Below are 17,222 nucleotides of genomic sequence, written 5' to 3'. Positions count from 1 at the left end.
GACGCCTGGTAATGACGTCATTTATTTTGGGGCGTTTTTTTTTTTTTTTATCCGAGCGGGTTTCCTTCGATGTAAACTGTCTTTTAACCAGTCAGAGCAATATTTGCAGAACCGGGGGGGATCACGGCATGAGTTGTTGCTGTTGTCGTTGATGCCAGTTGTACGAACTAGCATGTAGTGAGTCTGTAGTTTTTTTTTTTTTGTATTTGCAATATGAAGAATGGAAGAAGACGATGTTTCCATCAGAGAGCAGAATTTCCACAGCCAAGTCCGAGAGTACATTGTAAGTAACGCACGGCTAACCGAGGCTAGCTGGCTAACAACGTCCTCTATTGCACAGCAACGTCAACGGCAGCTAGCGTTAGCATCAACTGTCACTTTGACTCGGCAGAATTTATTTATTAAAACCTACTTCATGTTTTACTACATTTATAATTGTGATATTAAATTTACGGCCGGGTTAGCAGCAGTACATCTTGTTTAAAAAAAAAAAAGGCTAATCGCGCTAATTAAAGTTAGCTAACGTTAACGCTAGCTACCAGTAACTATCCGTGTACAGTAGTTTGACAAGATCCACGTATTGTTTAAAGATAGTTGTGCAGACTTTTAATAAATACAGCTGCGAGTTACAAGGACGACCTTAAACTGGGGCATGAACACACTGTCCCAGTTCTCCAAGTACTCAGTAACACAGTGCTCCTCAATTTAAAGGATGAGACCTTTGTTTTTGTGCATCATACCTTTTAAATTATTCTTGATTGATTTCAGTTGAAATTGTTTCAGATGTTTCAGTTGATATTTTCCTCAAGCTTGATTTAAGATCATGTCGTCTCATGAAAATTAACTTAACATTTTAGGACCTTGTGTGAAGCACAATTTAAATTCCACATTGCACATTGCTGCTTAAGTGAAATACCATTATTACCAGAAACAGGTAATTTGGCTGGATGGTTGTGTGATGGGAAGAGACATTTTTACAGATTTCATTCATCAGACATTGCAGTTTGCAGTGCAATAGTTTATGTGAGAAGTCAGAGACACCTTTTAACTGCAGCTTTACCTTTAGTGTTATATAAGTCCTTGTTGGTTCGTCACTTGTTAAAGCATCTTGCAGTTAACATAATTAAACAACTGGTTATCTTTATATGCCATGGACTTTTTGACAAGGTGTCTTGATGTTTAGCCACGATGTGAGGAAAATGAAACAATTAAACATGGGAACAAGGGGTAGACTTCCTCTGGACGTGATCTTCTTGATTATCCCTGGCAGACACATTTTAAAATATAGAAACCTATCAAATGTCTCCCTAGCAGGCAGGCTTAACATCTGAGGTTTATATTTCACATTTTATCCTAAGCATCTCTCTTCACCCAGCTCTCAGTATCCCATATCAATATTCTTCACCTAAGATCACTTCGCATGATGTTCTTATGTCACTGTCATTTAACCTTAATGTCTATGATGAGTCAGCTCATAGATTGATTTATGCTTGCACAAGTGGATTGATTTGTATTATGTTTAAAGTTGACAAAAAGGACAGTGGCAAGATGGTTTGCTCTTGTTGCATTTTGGGAAACTCTGTCATGCACAAAAAATCCCCTAAATTATTAAAGAATACCGTGCCTATGTTAACACAGGTTACTGTGACTAATCAGGTTAAAGCTGAGAAGTATGTGGATTGGTTACATGTGGTCTGGTCTGTAATTACATTTTCTCCTGTCACCTCCAAACACACAGCCTTTCTATCACTTCACTGCTCATAGCCATTGCTTTTTTTGTGCACATGCAAAACCTTTGGTAAACTTTGCTGGTCATTTACACAATCTACCATTTAGGTTTCTTCAGCAGAAATCCAGCTCAAGCTGCAAATGGAAGCCACATTTCTTGTTTACACAGTTGAAATTACTGCTGAAATTGGCTAATGAGAGTAAAACAGTGCATGAAACGCACTGATCAATACATGCTTGCAAGAATATTCAAGTGGATCGACCTGAAGGTCTCCATGTAATTAGTGTATTTCACCTCAAGCTTGAGTTCATGTGTCATGAAAGTGTGAAATTCTGTTCCTTAGTTGGTTGCGGGTGCTTTCAAATTGCTTACAAGTAGTCTGACCTGTTCTTACCTGTGCTGTTTCTGTTTCTGAGGGGAAAACGGAGTAATATCTAGACCAGCGGCGGTGGCGTTGACCAGTGTGTTTGAAATGCACTGTTATCTTCCCCCTGACTGTTGTGTCTTTGTGTCTGTGCCACTTTATCAGCCCCGTGCACCTGATTATGTGTTGTTCTGGGTCTGCTCCTTTGTGGATAAAGTTTTTGCTCGAGCCAATGTCATTACAGTTTGTAACTTTGAAATTTATATCTCTTTGTTTTTGAAGGTGACTGCAAGTGATAAGAAAAAAGAAATTGCAGTTTTTGCTGCAGCTACACAATAATACCGCCAAGATTGACTGGGGAGCATTCGAGTTGTTTTTCAAAATGCTGGATTCTTCTGTCTGAAATGTGCACGGTGTCGGTGTTGCCCGGTGTCTGGCTGAGTCATCTCATAATCCCAGCTTGGCCATGATGAGTTGTGCAATGTTGACAGGGTGCAAAGTGCTGAAGAGGGAGCTTCTAACATTAGTTACGTCCCAGTCACTGTCACAGTAGAAGGGGAGAATGTGGAATGGGATCTTTCTGTAAGACCATCCCGCTAGTTTTGAGCCTGAGGTTACCTAATAAATTCCCTGCATTCGTTTATTATTATTTCTGGAACACTTTCCTTCTGGCGATGGCCTGATTAGTGCCGTCAGATGTTGGAAAATAGTGATTCTATATTTAATGTTTTTATTTATAGCAAAAAAAAGACATTGTTTAACTGTACTGCTTCTGACTATCTGCTGTTTTGTGCAATAATGAGAGAAACGTTTCTGATTTTGCACATTTAAACAAATCTATACCTCTCCTAGTTATTTTATTTTATTTTAAAAATGCAAAGAGACAAAATATTCTTTTCCACCACAGTTGGACATGGAGACATTTTTCAGGCTCAGGTTGGCAAGTGTGTTCACGGTGCAAATCTGATCTGCTTTCCATAGTGGACACTATACATTGCTTGAAAAGACTTGCTATGCTGTTTATGGTGTGGAATATGCATTATAGATAGTAGGCTACTACTTTTACACTCAAATGTCATGTCTCCTGCTGCCATTCAGACTGTTGGTCATGGGAAAACACTGAGGTGTTGACCTGGATCCATGATTTTATATTAGTTCTACTGTCGTTAATCACATGAAACCATTACATCACATCTATTCTGTTTGAAGTTGTTGCAATTTTTTACCTCATTGTGGGCTGAGTTAAATTCTTGTGGACATATAATGTTTCTATATTTAGTGTAAAACATCTTTGCTGTAAAAAACAATTTCTAGGACTCAGGGAGCAGCCTGTAGTCTATTACACTGTCATAACTGCCTGCGCTGATTCATCAATAAATCCTGCACTAAGATTCTTATGTCGTCCTTTTCAGATTTGTTTCCTCCTGTTTGCCGTCCTCTACATCGTGTCCTACTGCATCATAACCAGATACAAGAGGAAAAGTGGTGAGTGTTCTCCTACAGTATGACCTCTCACCCCACGGGAACAGGAACCTTCACGTGCCTCGGCGAGATGGTCGCACATCTGGAAGCATCACTAGTGTGTCCATGGCGGAACCGTTTGCACAGATAACGTCGTAGAAGTCGCCTCAGTTTATGCTTGGTTCACGCACAGAGCCTTTCATTGTGTTTAGAGTGAAAGGAAGGAAATCCATGCCAGAAAGGTGTCCAGCTCTTTGTGTTATGTGTGAGAGACAACACCCAGGCCTGTACAGTAATCTGCTGCTGAGCTCTGTATCAGTGTAAACTCTGACACCCTTGAATTCCTTTTCAAGGCTGTGGCAGCATGAATACAATCGCTGTATGATAACAACAACACCACAGCTGATATTACCTGTCCTTCATGAATACAAGACAAGAGACCTGACATATATTTAGTTCTTCATGCAGCTTCTGAGCTTTTGAATCGAGTTGTGAAGGAGAAAACAGAGGGAAACAAGCAGGCCTGGCCAGGCACTATGAACTGTATCCCATTTTCCCAGGACAAATATAGTATGTCCAGGTCACCTGGGCTTCCCTCGTCTCATTTTGAAAGTAGACCACTTTGCACCACAAATTCCTTCTGGAGTTTTCTACAGTAGAAATCTAGGCTGCTGTTCTTCTGACACCTTGCTTTGCTGTAGTTCTCGGCTGTTTTTTTGTGTCATTTTTTTTATGACAGATTCTTCAAAGAGTCAGTCACTTAATGTAAAATTAGCAATGACAGATATACATATACAGGGACATCTCATATCTTGACCTGCTTAACCAGTAGTGGTTGGTATTGGTGTGGAAAAGCCGTAGAACTCGTCCTCTACTGACACATCAGTATGTCCTCAATAACCAAATCAATGGTTGTGTTCTTCTGTATAATTAATGTATAAAAATGTGAATCTTAAAATGCTTATTAACACACTGCTTGTGACTGACGTGGTTCGTTTTCCTTTACAGATGACCATGAGGATGAAGATGCTGTCGTCAACAGAATATCGTGAGTGAAACCAAATTCAGAACTTTATTTTTTTAAAGGACAAACACTGTACTTAATAGCTTGCTAACTACATACTTTACTCTTTGCAACAACTATGTTGTTTTTATTATTATTATTTTATTTAAGTGGATTTGTCAGCAAATAGAGGTAACGGAAGTTTACCAGCTGCTTGAAGAAAGAAAAAAAGATGAACTGCAAAAATGATTTGAATGAATGTTATTGATTTGAAACTGATTTGAGTTTATTTCGATCAGCAACACATCAGAAAAAGAACAAAAAAAAACAAAACACATATTGTGAGGGTGTCTGCTTTTCTGTGACTTTTATCATGTTGAAGTAGAAAACTTTGTTGTTGTTTGTTGGTTGTTAGAAAACCAAGACAGACATTTATAACAGTTTCCTGATACTGTATCAACCAAACATTTAATTACTTTTAATAAATGGTTGCAGCCCTGTTACTAAAAAATATTTACATAAATTGACTGACTGAATTCATTGACTACCATCTCTCAATATGTAAAGTTAGGTCAGTATCATGTATCTCAGTTTAGAGTCACTCATCCGATGTTTGTTGCAGCCACATTGAATCCTTGAAGCCTTTCTGAGGACAATGGTCCTCAAGGCGAAGCCAAAACAATAGAAAGCATTTCAGATTAACGAGTTTCTTTAGTGATATGGTGAAGTGGTGACTTTGTGCTGCCTCACTGAGGACCGCTGAGCAGATGGTCACTCCCACGGGCCCAATCTGGAAGCCCACCGCCCCGCAAACTCAACCAAATTGCGTCCTGCAGAAGCAGAAGCCAGCCGTCGTCTTTTGTTCCAGGGGTGGAAAAATGATTGAAAGAGCCGACTGACAATGAGCCCACTGGCAGTTAAATCCACTGCTCTTTAAGTGGTCACTAAATAAGTTAATTCCTCACTTGCTTTTGCTTATTAATTCCTGTCACACTGTAAACCCAGTGACTCCTTTATAATGTGTAATCCAAAATTAATCCTCCAGTAACCAAGTAACCAAGCTTGTAACATATAATCGGATTTTAAAAACGAAAAATGGTGTTATTACCTTGTTGTGATTCTGCATGTGTTAGTTTTGATCTCGACTAGCCCTAACACTTGTGTGTATGTGTGTGTGTGTGTGTCTGTGTGTGTCTGGGCTTTTGTCTGCTTTTGTGCGTGTGTTTGATTCCATTTGCAGATTATACTTGTGCACCTTCACCCTGGCAGTGTCGGGTGGTGCCGTCTTCCTACTGCCTTTCTCAATCATTAGTAATGAGATCCTCCTCTCCTTCCCCAAAAACTATTACATTCAGTGGCTCAATGGCTCCCTCATTCACGGTCAGTAGATCACTCACTTCATGTGTCTTTTAGTTTAATGAACTCATTTTCTCTCCCGTCCCTGCTCCTCATATTATGGTTATTTTTGGCTTATGTGCATTAACATGTATGGAAATCATTGGAATCTGAATTTCAGACTGTCAGAATCAGTAGACGTGCTCATTAACATGATGTGCAAATTGGGATGGACTAGTGTCCGCATAAACATTGGTTTAAGAAATAGTTGAATTTTAGAGTTGAGCTAACACTAACCCATGTCAGATTGTTTTTCATCATGCATGTGAGCTCCTAATACAATATGATTTTTTTTGGGGGGGGGGGGGTTTAACAACTTATAAATATAGAACAAAGTATAAGTTCATTCAAAGAAGCATTCATGTTTTAGCTATAGGTTTCACTTACTAATGAAATTGGATTAAAAGAATACATTAATGAATATAAGTGTCTCTACTGTTGTCACTGTTGCTCATTATCAGGCTTTAAAAAGAGTCGTAACAAATTCAAGAATGGTATTGAAGCAATTAGTTTTTTTGTTTAGTTTTTTTGTCAAAAAAATCCCAAACAAAACATCATAGGTAATATTGACATATGAAATGGGAAGAAAACACAAGTAGACCCTTTGAATTACTTTCATGTATTTATAGATTTATCCAACAATTTGAACCAAAAGCACACAAATCATCGTTTTGTTCTTGTCCATATAAAAAATATTCAGACTATAACGGTGTGGGCTGGAGGAAGTATGTGAACCCTTCAGCTAATGACATCAGCAAAAGCTTACAAGAGTCAGGAGTTATCAAACCTGGAGTCCAGTCAATAAAACAAGATTGGAGGTTTGGGTTAGAGACACTTTGGCTTCTAAAAAAGGATTTGTTTGAACAATAGTTGACTTAGATGAAGACAGAGTCATTAGTTATCAGTCCACAGTCAGATAAATCGTCTATAAATGGGGATGATTCAGTAAAGATAACTCCAAAAGCACAACACAAGTCTTATGGCGGTGAAAAATTAATATGGTTAAATGTGTAGTATTGTGTCATCCTTTTGTGTGTTTTTTATATATATTTAGACATTTCCCTCATTTTAAAAAAAAATGATTAAGGCCAGTGATGCATACACATAATAAAAAAAGTACTTTGGCTTCATCTTTGATAAATGCGGATAGACTAATCACAGGTGCTAGTAGAGGAAAGAACCCTTTATATTAAACCCTATATCGTTATGTTAAAAGTTAATCACGTTTATTTGTAGTATCAACACAGAGATCATTTGATTTATTTAGGTTAACTGTCAGCCTCAAGTCAGTGTAAGGCATTAGGCTATTTTCAAGGCTGTTGGGTGTTCCAACCTCCACCAGGGGGCATTAGAGTCCACGATATTACCAAGGAGACTCTTGTGTTGGCTCCTCGCCTCACAGCTACTGTACAATCATACTCATGAGAATGCACACGGAGTCTGGGAGAATGTGTTTGTGGATCCTGAGCCTGAAAACTAGAAATAAAACTGATGAACTGACCACGAACTGATATATGGTTTGTGTGTATGACTGTATATACGTACACTAGTCTAATATGTTTGGTTTCTGCAGGTCTGTGGAACCTGGTGTCACTGTTCTCCAACCTCTGCCTCTTTGTCCTGATGCCCTTTGCTTATTTCTTCCTGGAGTCTGAGGGATTTGCCGGCTCCAAAAAGGTACACTGCCCGAGGCATTAGTGTAAATACTAACTACTAATGTATTTATATGTAACTTTGTTTGTTTTCTGTGTGTGATTACTAATGAATCTGATACTCCAAGACCGTGAGCCAGATGTGCAACATTTAAAAACTGAGGCCTGAAAAGGAAAATGTGGATCCCTGTTCTTCTTTTTTTTTGTTGTTGTCTTTTTCCCCCACTGAAATATTTGTACACTTCACTATTAACGCACAAGCGTCCCCGTCGACAGGCAAAGCAGCAGCAGGTGCCTCGTCCTTGTCCTCTGCCTGACTCAAGCCACTGACCGTAACTGCCACCGCAGAAAGCTCATTAACCATGAAAGTCTGAATCTGGTCTTCGCCTAGCGCCACATCCTGACAAACCCTTCCAATAAGGCCATAGGCTGCAAACGCTTCAACACTGCTGCATCGGCCCCACTGATTTAAAGCCTGATTCCTTGTCACCCCCCTCCCCGGCCCCCCTCTAAAATAAAACTTCAAAAGGACAGGCTAATAATCGAGTTGTAAGGCTCAGCGAACTTCCTCGTTTAATTGATTACCCCCCCCCCACCCCCCCACCACCCCAAAAAAAAAGAGGCTGGGGGCTCGTGTTCCAAAAGTCAATAAAGTCGCAGCAACATGACAGCACAATAGAGCCTCGCAAAATGGAGGGGGAAAGATTTACTTTTAATACACCTCTATCCTGTGTCACAGTTTGAAACCTCTCTGGTTTATGTCCCTCCTGGCAAAAGCACATAAAAATTAGTCTGTACTGTAGTGTATAGCCAGTCCTTTTCTTCCTCTGCCCCACTAATTTGTTTCGCTCGGATTTCTTCAACAGAGGGCAGGCCCTGATGTGCAGGCAGCAGGATGAGGGCCTCTTTCACGTTTCTCCCCTTTTTTTGTCCCTTTTTAGTTTTTTTTTGTGAGACTGTTTCTTGCTACTGATCTTCCATAAATTCGCTTAGAGGAAGCACTGTTCAATGTTGAGCTGCACGTCCAGGTATATATAGTATATTGTGTGTGCTAAGGAAGGGGTGGAGGTGACGCTCCTGTTGCACCTACAAAAAAAAAAAAAGAAAAAAAACCTGAGCTGCCTGCAGAGTCAATCATGGGGCCGACAGCAAGGGGAATGTAAAACACAGATCCCAGTTTTTATAATGTGATATTATCCCTTTCCCCAATAACAGCATTAGACCGCAATGTCATAAGGTTTTATGTGGCATTATAACCTCCTGGGCTAATGTTATGGCACTACGAGCTCCCTTTGACTGCGGAAATGAAGTGAATGATGAATTTCATTACTAACTAGTAGTGAAAGTTGTAAGTCAGCCTTTTCATGTGGCTGTGTTTACTTTTGACGATGTACTAAAAGACGCCACCAGAATAAAGATGGAAATGTGGATGCTTTTTTTTTCTTCTTCCCTAATGTTAACTGTTCAGCTCTTCAGAGGCTCTGTCACCTTGGTGATTAATAGTTTAACAAATTGTCCAAATTGTGGATGAATCAGAGTGACTTAGGGTCTTGATGTCAGATGTTATGATCCAGCTTTATTTGCTGCTGTAAAATGTCTCCCATTTTACTGCTGGGTTCTGAAATGTTTGCTGAAGAGCTGCATCACAGGCCACTAAAGGTCTTTCCTTGTGTTAGTTGATCATGTTAAGAAACCCCCACGTGCCGTTATGTATTTGTGCAAGTGGCAGAATTTAAAATGACTTGCTTCCTGTTGCTGCGGTGTTTGCAGTGCACTGGGATGGATTAAAAACGTGTTCACTTTGAGGCTTTAATATGTGCCACTATAGCATTTCTGTCACTTATGTGTCCTGCCCTCTCCACACCACCAGTAGATGGCATTATATTGATGAGAGCCATCTGTGATGTCCTTATTGAGATGATCGGCATGCTCTGACAAACTCAGCGAAGACAAACAAAACCTTTGTTCAGACTTCTATTTATACCCAGGCACTAAAAATTGGCTTAATAATTGCAGACAACAAGAAGCTATATTTACTTAAAACCATTCAGATCAAGGTGGAAAAAGTTTTCGACTGTCAACTTCCTGGTCTATTTCTAGCGTTGTCCTGTCTAACTTTCTTGGTGCTGACGCTCAGATGGTTATTACGTCTGGTTAAATGTGTTGGAAAAGCAGCATGAAGAAAAAGCATTCATGATTTTCTGATAAGTTTTCACGAAGAAACCGTCTTAATTGTGGAAAGCGTGCTTTGCTGTGAATAGTCTCTGGGTCCTAGCCCACAGTATTGAAATGTGTTTGATCCTGAAACGAGTTGGAACGAGTCTGACCCCCTGACTGACCCAGCAAAGGGCCAACAGGTTTCATCTGGTAGTTAAAGAAACTCCTCATCAATCTCATCCTAAGCCCTAACCCGCCGATGATGAGAAGTGTGTTTATTGTGGAGGGAGAGGAGGGGAAGGTGGGGTGGGGGGAAGGAGGTGGGGGGGGTGGAGGAAGAAAATGTCTCGCCAAGCAAACCCGCGTGGTGTTACTAAGATACTCCTCTTTGTTGGAGCTCCACAATGGGGGCCTGGATATTTATTTCAAATCTCCTGCACATGCAGACATTTTTCCCAGGCCTTCTTTCGGGCAGGGCCAGCCGGAGAATATAAAGTGGTGTTTACATACCTTCCTTTAAGGTCACAATGTCTCCCTAAAGCTGCCTGTTACAATGTCGGTTACCATGGCAACATATTAGTTCGAGCTGGGAATTTCAAAAAGAACAAGCGAGTTGCTCAGGATTTTTTTTCCCCCTCTCGTGACTCAGTTTTTCTAAACTAAGCGATAAGTTCTGAAACTTAACTGACTCTCTACCTGATTATTTTGTAGATTTTTTTTTTTTTTGTGAATTAAGATGTCTTCCATTCAGTGTGTGGACTGAGTTACTCAACCTAACAGAAGTGCAGAGTGTTGTATTGATAGGTGTAATTTGCGCCAACTCAGGACCTGCTGCCATCGCTGTAGGATTGTAAAAATTAAACTGGAAACCAGCCTGGCCTTTTCTAAGAGTGTATCACAATATTACTAAAGTACAACTTCCATGACATTGCTTGCCACCCGCCACCCCCCCCTCCTCCTCCAAGGCACCAGTTTGAACAATACGACGTGATGCCGATCATTTTCCATGCTCTGGAGTCATTGGGGCTTTATTAAGAAGTCTTATTAAGAGTCTTTAGAAGTTCATTCTGCAGCTTTACAGGGGAGTGTCCCTCTCCTCTGCTTTCTGTCTCTGACACGGTCACTGCGCTGTGGCCGACTGGTTGAAGGATACACTAATAAGGTCCTGGGCATCTGGCATGTCTTTAGCAAAGAGGGCAGTCGTTTTTTCTTTTTTTTTTTGGTGGGGGGCAGATAAAAAAAAAAAAAAAAAAGACCCTGCCCCCTCCCTCACTTATTACACTCTTGGCCCTTGTTCCACACGTCCCTGACAGTGAGCAGAAGGATGGTCCGCGGGATGATCTCTGCCACCGCCCGCTGACCTGCTAAGGATTGATGGCAGCAACTAGGAAGCTCCCGCACCACCTAATTCTCCTCCTTTGTCTGATCCCCCCCTCCACCCCTCCCTTCAACATCCAACAGAGCCCTGGCCTGCACCTTCCTTCCCAACTATCATCCCTCACTCTTTCTCACACTTGTCCACTATTGCATTGGGCTTCCAGAGGTGAACTCTTCTGCTGGATTCACCAGCTGAAGAAGCGCTACATCAAAGACAGTGGCAGATTGTGCTTCAGCCTTTCTGCAGCACCAGGCTATGGCGAAAAAGCTTGTGAACTGTATCCAAGCCCTCTGCAGCTTTGTGTAATTGGGCGGATTTGGAGGTTGATGTACTTGGCTGCTCGTGTGTCTCTCTCTCTCTCTGTCTCTGTCTGTCTCTTCTGTCTGTGCAGGCATATGTGAGCTCATGCATGTTTGTTTGGTTGTGCATGCGAAAAAGCGCTTACTTTTCCTCACTGGCCACTACATGTAATTCTTGGAAGTCTCTCCAGTCTTGTACAACATAGCTGCAGTTAACCAGCCCCTCACTCGATGTCAGTGTGAGGATCGGGGGATGCTGAATATTTCAAAGCTGCTATATTTAGAGGTAGTTACACATTTAGAATGGCAAGAATAGAAACTTTCAGCAGGCGCTCCGAATGCCAAGGCACAGGTCTTTTTCTTTTTCTTTTTTTCCCCCTCCCTTCCTTCACCAGTTGACAGTTTTTTTCTTTGATAATGATGATGGCCTGGTTGGATTTGCCTATTTTTATACCATATTTATTTCAAAGCACACGCGTCCCTTCCGTAACGAGGAACAAAAGACTCAGTTTTCTCTTGTGTGAATATCTTAAGGATGGACAGAACTTTCGGTGCGCGATGTCAGGCATGTGGTCGGATCAATGAAACCAATCAGGCCTCTCGGTTCGACGTCCTCCTTCTCTCGTACAGTCAAATCATGTCTGACACTGTGGATTGTTCTTCCAGCGAGGCAGGAACTGGGGATGATAGTAAGGGAGGTGACAAGCATTGCTTTTGCCCTAAATGATCTGAATGGGTAATGATTTGAGTCTTATAAATGATTGAGAGACCTATCTAAAGGGAATACACCTTCAGCATGACATGGCCAGCTTGTTAAGGTGGACCGGTGCGCTTGAGCAGACGCACGTCCCGCCCGCGGCCTCTGCTCGTCCTGATGCATCCTTAAGAGAGCGCGTGTGGGACGTGGCTGAAGTCCCTGAAAGCATTCCTCTCTCACCTCTCCTACCTCAGGGGAACGAGATGCGCTCAGACGTTGACTCCTTTCCTCCACCAGTCTCTCTCTCTCTCTACAGTATCTCTGTTGTTCTCTTCCTTCGTTTTTTCTCTCTATCGCTCTCCCTCTTTCTGTATTCAGCGGTGTTGAGTGTTTTCCCCACTGCCCAGTTGAGTCGTGTTGTGAGAGGGTTGATTGCTGCATCCATCCAGTGTACTCTGAGTATGCCAGTGTGTACTGAACGAAAGAGGCAGGAGGCAGTCAGCAAAATTCATGCCCACGTCAGATCTGAGGTTTTATTTTTAGTATATTGATCCTTGTTGTTGATGGAATAATGGCATGTATACCTACTGGGTTCCCTTAAGATATGTAATCACTATAATAGATGTATTAATGTTAGGCTATATTTTATTCATTGCATTAGATATTATCAGTTTGTTTCGAGTTGACTAAAGTTTCTTTAAGGCCCACTCACTCACTCCCTTAAACGTTACCTGTCGAGAGGCTGCAGTGTCCACCTCGGCCACACTGGGGCACTCCAGACCCTGCCCACTTTTCCTCTCTGGTGTGCTAGAAAATTCTCCACTCACTCACTGAGGCTTTTTCAGAATACCACCATAATATGAGGCGCGAGGCACGTACGGCGTAGACGGCAGCATATAGAGCGAAAGGATGCTACAGGGAAATTTCAGCCTGTGACAATGAATGAATTGATTGGTCCATGATGGTGAAATCAGCAGATGAATAACAGACCTATATCAACATTCAAAGCGTGGTCTGAATGGGTCAGTGTGGATATAATAAACTGACCAAATATATCTGTGACCTGTGATTGCAGTTGAGTGACCTAAATTGTAATATTTATATAGAATATAATCAACTTTTATTGTCCCTTAGGGGAAATTTGTTGTGGACTCGAGTGCATGGTAAAAGCTGCCTTAGACAATAAATATACATAAAATACATATGACAGTTTGAGACGTACATGTACACACACACTCATGACACATCCAGTAAAAGATTAAAAATGAAAACATATAGACTATATATATAATATTTTGCACAAACTGTGTTGAAAAAACAACTTGTCTGATCTAATCTGCAAAATTAAAACCATTTCCATTCTATAAAGTGGCTTCATGACTAACAGGGGCAACTTTCAAAGAGAGACCCCCTTCATGTACCTGTTGGCAAATACTGAACAGCAACCGCACAGTCATTATGTTAGCTGGTAACAAATTGCTCATATGTACCTAATTTAAGCAGCACTCTGCGAGCAGAGAGCCCCTTGTTATCCCATGCCTGGTCGCCTACCTGACATGTGTATGAGAACGCCTATCTATCTTACAGTGCTAGACGGCTCGGCTCTCCAGCAGGGCGGGAAATGGAAACTGTGTGAACAGGTAGAGGAGGACTTTATTGCCCACTCAGCAGTTTGTGACCCGGAAAACCCAAATTACCCCAAAACCCTCTTGTCTGCCCGACTTGGGACGCGAATGTGGTGCTAAGGGAGCTGCTAATCAGGCCCAGATGGGAGGCCTGCTCTTGATCGCAGACAGTAGCTGACCTAGCCCAGGCTTCATGCGCCTTACAGCCCCCCCCCCTCCTCCCCCTCCTCTTTTTAATTTCACCTCTGCCACCACCAGCACCGTTAGTCCCACTTTACAGACTTCAATATGTGTGTATAAAAGAGCTGTTTTACACAGAAATCCGTGGGAGCGTTTATGTCATGTTTGTGTGCTGTGAATGGAAATGATGCTTTTTAGTATGAGCGAGGCAGGATGGAGTGAGGAGGGGGGTGGAGGGGTGAGGGTCTCGTAAAAAGGAATCTGGTTTGGTGTTTTAAAAATTGGATATAAAATGTAGGAAATGCCACGTTCCAGCTCAGCGCAATGAACATCAGTTTGATTAATGAGTCATTTGATGAAACCGTGTTACTATAAACATCTTTCTGTCTATTATGATAACTGAATTGAGCCATCTCTAAATAGGTATTTTCTTTTTATGTGCTCTTTTTTTTTACTATCAGGGCATTAGGGCACGTATCCTTGAGACCTTTGTGATGCTCTTCCTGCTGGCTTTGCTCATCCTGGGCATTGTGTGGGTGGCGTCAGCCCTCATTGACAACGATGCTGCCAGTATGGAGTCCCTCTACGGTACGGTGTTAAACGATTCTGTGTCATTTGTGCCTGTAAATCCTTTTTTTTTTGGTGGTATTTTTTTAAGGAATAATTTGGCGATTTACAAACTCCTTTATTTGCCCCTGGCAGAGCATTTGCTGTTAAGTTTTATTCCCCTCTCATGACTGTGCATTACCAATAAAGTTTGAACTACAAATTGATTAGCTTATTTTGGCATAAAGACTGTCTGACCAGCATATTTATGTCTTTTATTTTTATTCTATTAGATAGAAATATAATTTTAAACAAGACTTATTTCTTTCTTGAATTGTCCCTTTATAGTGTATGTTTGACTAAATGAATGCTTTCTTTTCTGTAGATCTTTGGGAATTCTACTTACCGTACCTCTACTCCTGTATATCTCTGATGGGAGGACTGCTTTTATTAAGTGAGTTATTTAAGTTCACACACAGAAGCACAGGGTCAGAGCTGCTCTGGTCTGCAGCTACTAGATCACTTTATTATCATTAAACACTCAGCTGATCATACTATTTTCTGTCTACTGTGTAGTGTGCACTCCTGTGGGATTGTCCAGGATGTTCACGGTCATGGGCCAGTTGCTAGTGAAGCCAACAGTAAGTAATCATTTGGATTAAATATTAAAATATACGTGGTTGTGGCTCGTTAATGGTTCGGTCAATAGGAAGATGTTTTTTGACTGGTTTTGATTCCCGTTTTCCTCTTAAAAAGAGGGTACTCTTTGAAAACCCGATGAACTTGAACAGATCAGCTCAGACTTGAACCCACTTAGCTCCTCCTCTCTGAACGATGTCTGTCTCGGTCGGCCATTTACATTCACGACAGAGGACTACAAATACATCACCAACTCATCTTCCCATCTGCCATCTCTCCAGTCCCACTTTGGGCCTAATTATAACCCATTTCATCTCTTCCTACTCTGCTCCCTCCCCTTCAGATCCTGGAGGACCTGGATGAGCAGATTTACTGCATCCATTTGCAGGAGGAAGCCCTTCAGAGGAGATTAAACGGTATGTCTGTGGGAGACGTGTTGGCACATTATAGGGGAGGGGAGGGGTTGACTGCCCTATTGGGTGTGATGGAGCATGCCTCACTGGAATCAATTAGGATTGAAAATTCAACCATGCGTGTGCACACACTCACACATGCACACGCGGACGATCACAAAAGTCCACACACACATTGACACCAGTCTCTCCCTAACACTGTCATAACTTTGTGCTTAAGGGCAAAGCAGCCACCATGGCGAGGACCATATTTTATGTTTGGGAAGTTTTTAAGGATCCATTTAAGACACTCCAGTGCCACTGTCAGTGCTGGCGAAATGATTGCCTCATTTCATGTCAGGATTAGAATTGTAGCCCGGGTAATAGGATGGAAATTAAATCTTTTACAAGAAGTTTTGGCTTTGTCCTGTGGACATTAAAGAGCAGCGACTTTTCACTGACTTCTGAAAAGAAACCAGGAGCCCTGTGCTGTTCTCTGGACTCGGGCACAAAGGGGAAGGTTTAAATAGTTTAAGGACGGCAAAGATGTTATTCTTTTAGCCTGCAGTCCCTTTTCATGTCCACATCTCTGTGTTGCCAAATTCCTTGTTTGACGTTGAATAATCTGAAAAAGCAGGAAGTATTTGGGCCACGTTCCAAAACCTACTTTAATATTAACTCAAGCACGCAACCAAGTGTACAGATGCGCGTAAATGAAGGGGATGAGCGTCCTTTCAAACCAGGGAGGTAAGGGAGATCGCTCCGTGATAACACTTGTTTTCGAATGCTACACCGGCCACGTCCATAGACTGCCACCTAAGCGTATGGTTCCTTGGGGCTCATTCCACACTGCAATGCTTTGAACTAAATGATAGAATAATTGTAATCTGTTCCTTATCATCCCTAAGACTGTTTGATCTTTACAAGTCACTGTGTGGCAAAAAAAAACAGTGGTCAACATCTCCATGTGCGCACCGAGACCAAGCTACAGTTCTTTTTTTTTTTCGTCAAAGAGGTGGGAATTTAAGGCAGAGGAGGATGTTGACATGAATGTTTTTTTATGCGCACACTGTATCTACATGCACACACTCAACGTCCGCGCACGCACATAGGTGAAACTGAAGGCTAAAGTGGTTTTCCTTTGATGTGCCGAGAGTGCTCAGGAGAAGGCAGTTCAGGAACAGTTCACAGGACACACTCCAGAGGTGAGCAATGGCGGCTTCTTGCTTCACCTGTGTTCTCTCTGCATCTAGCTCCTCCAACAGATTATCCTCTCACCCAGTTTGTGTTTGTAGATGTGCACTGTTGAGCCACATCAGTTGATGCATCTGTTTATTTATATGTCTGATGGCCCTTTTATTGTACCGTTTACATGCAATTACCCATTCATAATGACACTGTTAATGCTTTAAGTCTTGCACATCGGGAAGGTAGTGCTTTAAATCGGCTGACTGGACATGTGTGTCTGTTTTCTTTGTCAAGGGCATGAAGAACCTAATAAGTGAAATGTTTGGAGACATGCTCCCTTGATCTTCCAGATAAGCTGCTAACACTCAATTTACAAGAAACAGTTTTGATATTTTCCTGACACAATTGCGCAGCCTTTTTCTTTACCGCTTTGTAAATGCCTTCAGACTATGTTTAGAAGAACGGTTCCCGTCAGAAAAGTCAATTGGATTTGATTTGGTTATTGGATCTGAAACAA

At 41.6% G+C, this 17,222-nt stretch overlaps 1 protein-coding gene across 2 annotated transcripts in view; it reads left to right on the top strand.

Annotated features, from left to right (window-relative positions):
* The first annotated feature begins 1 nt into the window (after position 1).
* lmbr1 (limb development membrane protein 1) overlaps positions 2–17,222 on the top strand; it is a 33,432-nt gene continuing 16,211 nt past the window's right edge. Inside the window, exons 1-9 of one of the 2 annotated variants that reach the window (XM_085763615.1) lie at positions 2–283; positions 3,506–3,578; positions 4,563–4,602; positions 5,798–5,937; positions 7,526–7,629; positions 14,402–14,528; positions 14,872–14,940; positions 15,063–15,127; positions 15,469–15,541. In XM_085763615.1, the coding sequence (XP_085619741.1) occupies positions 221–283; positions 3,506–3,578; positions 4,563–4,602; positions 5,798–5,937; positions 7,526–7,629; positions 14,402–14,528; positions 14,872–14,940; positions 15,063–15,127; positions 15,469–15,541 (754 nt within the window). In that variant the 5' untranslated portion in view covers positions 2–220. The remainder of the gene's footprint in view (positions 284–3,505; positions 3,579–4,562; positions 4,603–5,797; positions 5,938–7,525; positions 7,630–14,401; positions 14,529–14,871; positions 14,941–15,062; positions 15,128–15,468; positions 15,542–17,222) is intronic. The other variant, XM_085763616.1, reaches the window with a different exon arrangement.

This window comes from Trachurus japonicus, chromosome 20, assembly GCF_045865225.1.
Source record: "Trachurus japonicus isolate A0001 chromosome 20, Traja_1.0".
NCBI classification, from domain to species: Eukaryota; Metazoa; Chordata; class Actinopteri; order Carangiformes; family Carangidae; genus Trachurus; species Trachurus japonicus.
Note: the sequence above shows the minus strand (reverse complement) of the source record. Positions and strands in the feature narration are given on the sequence as shown.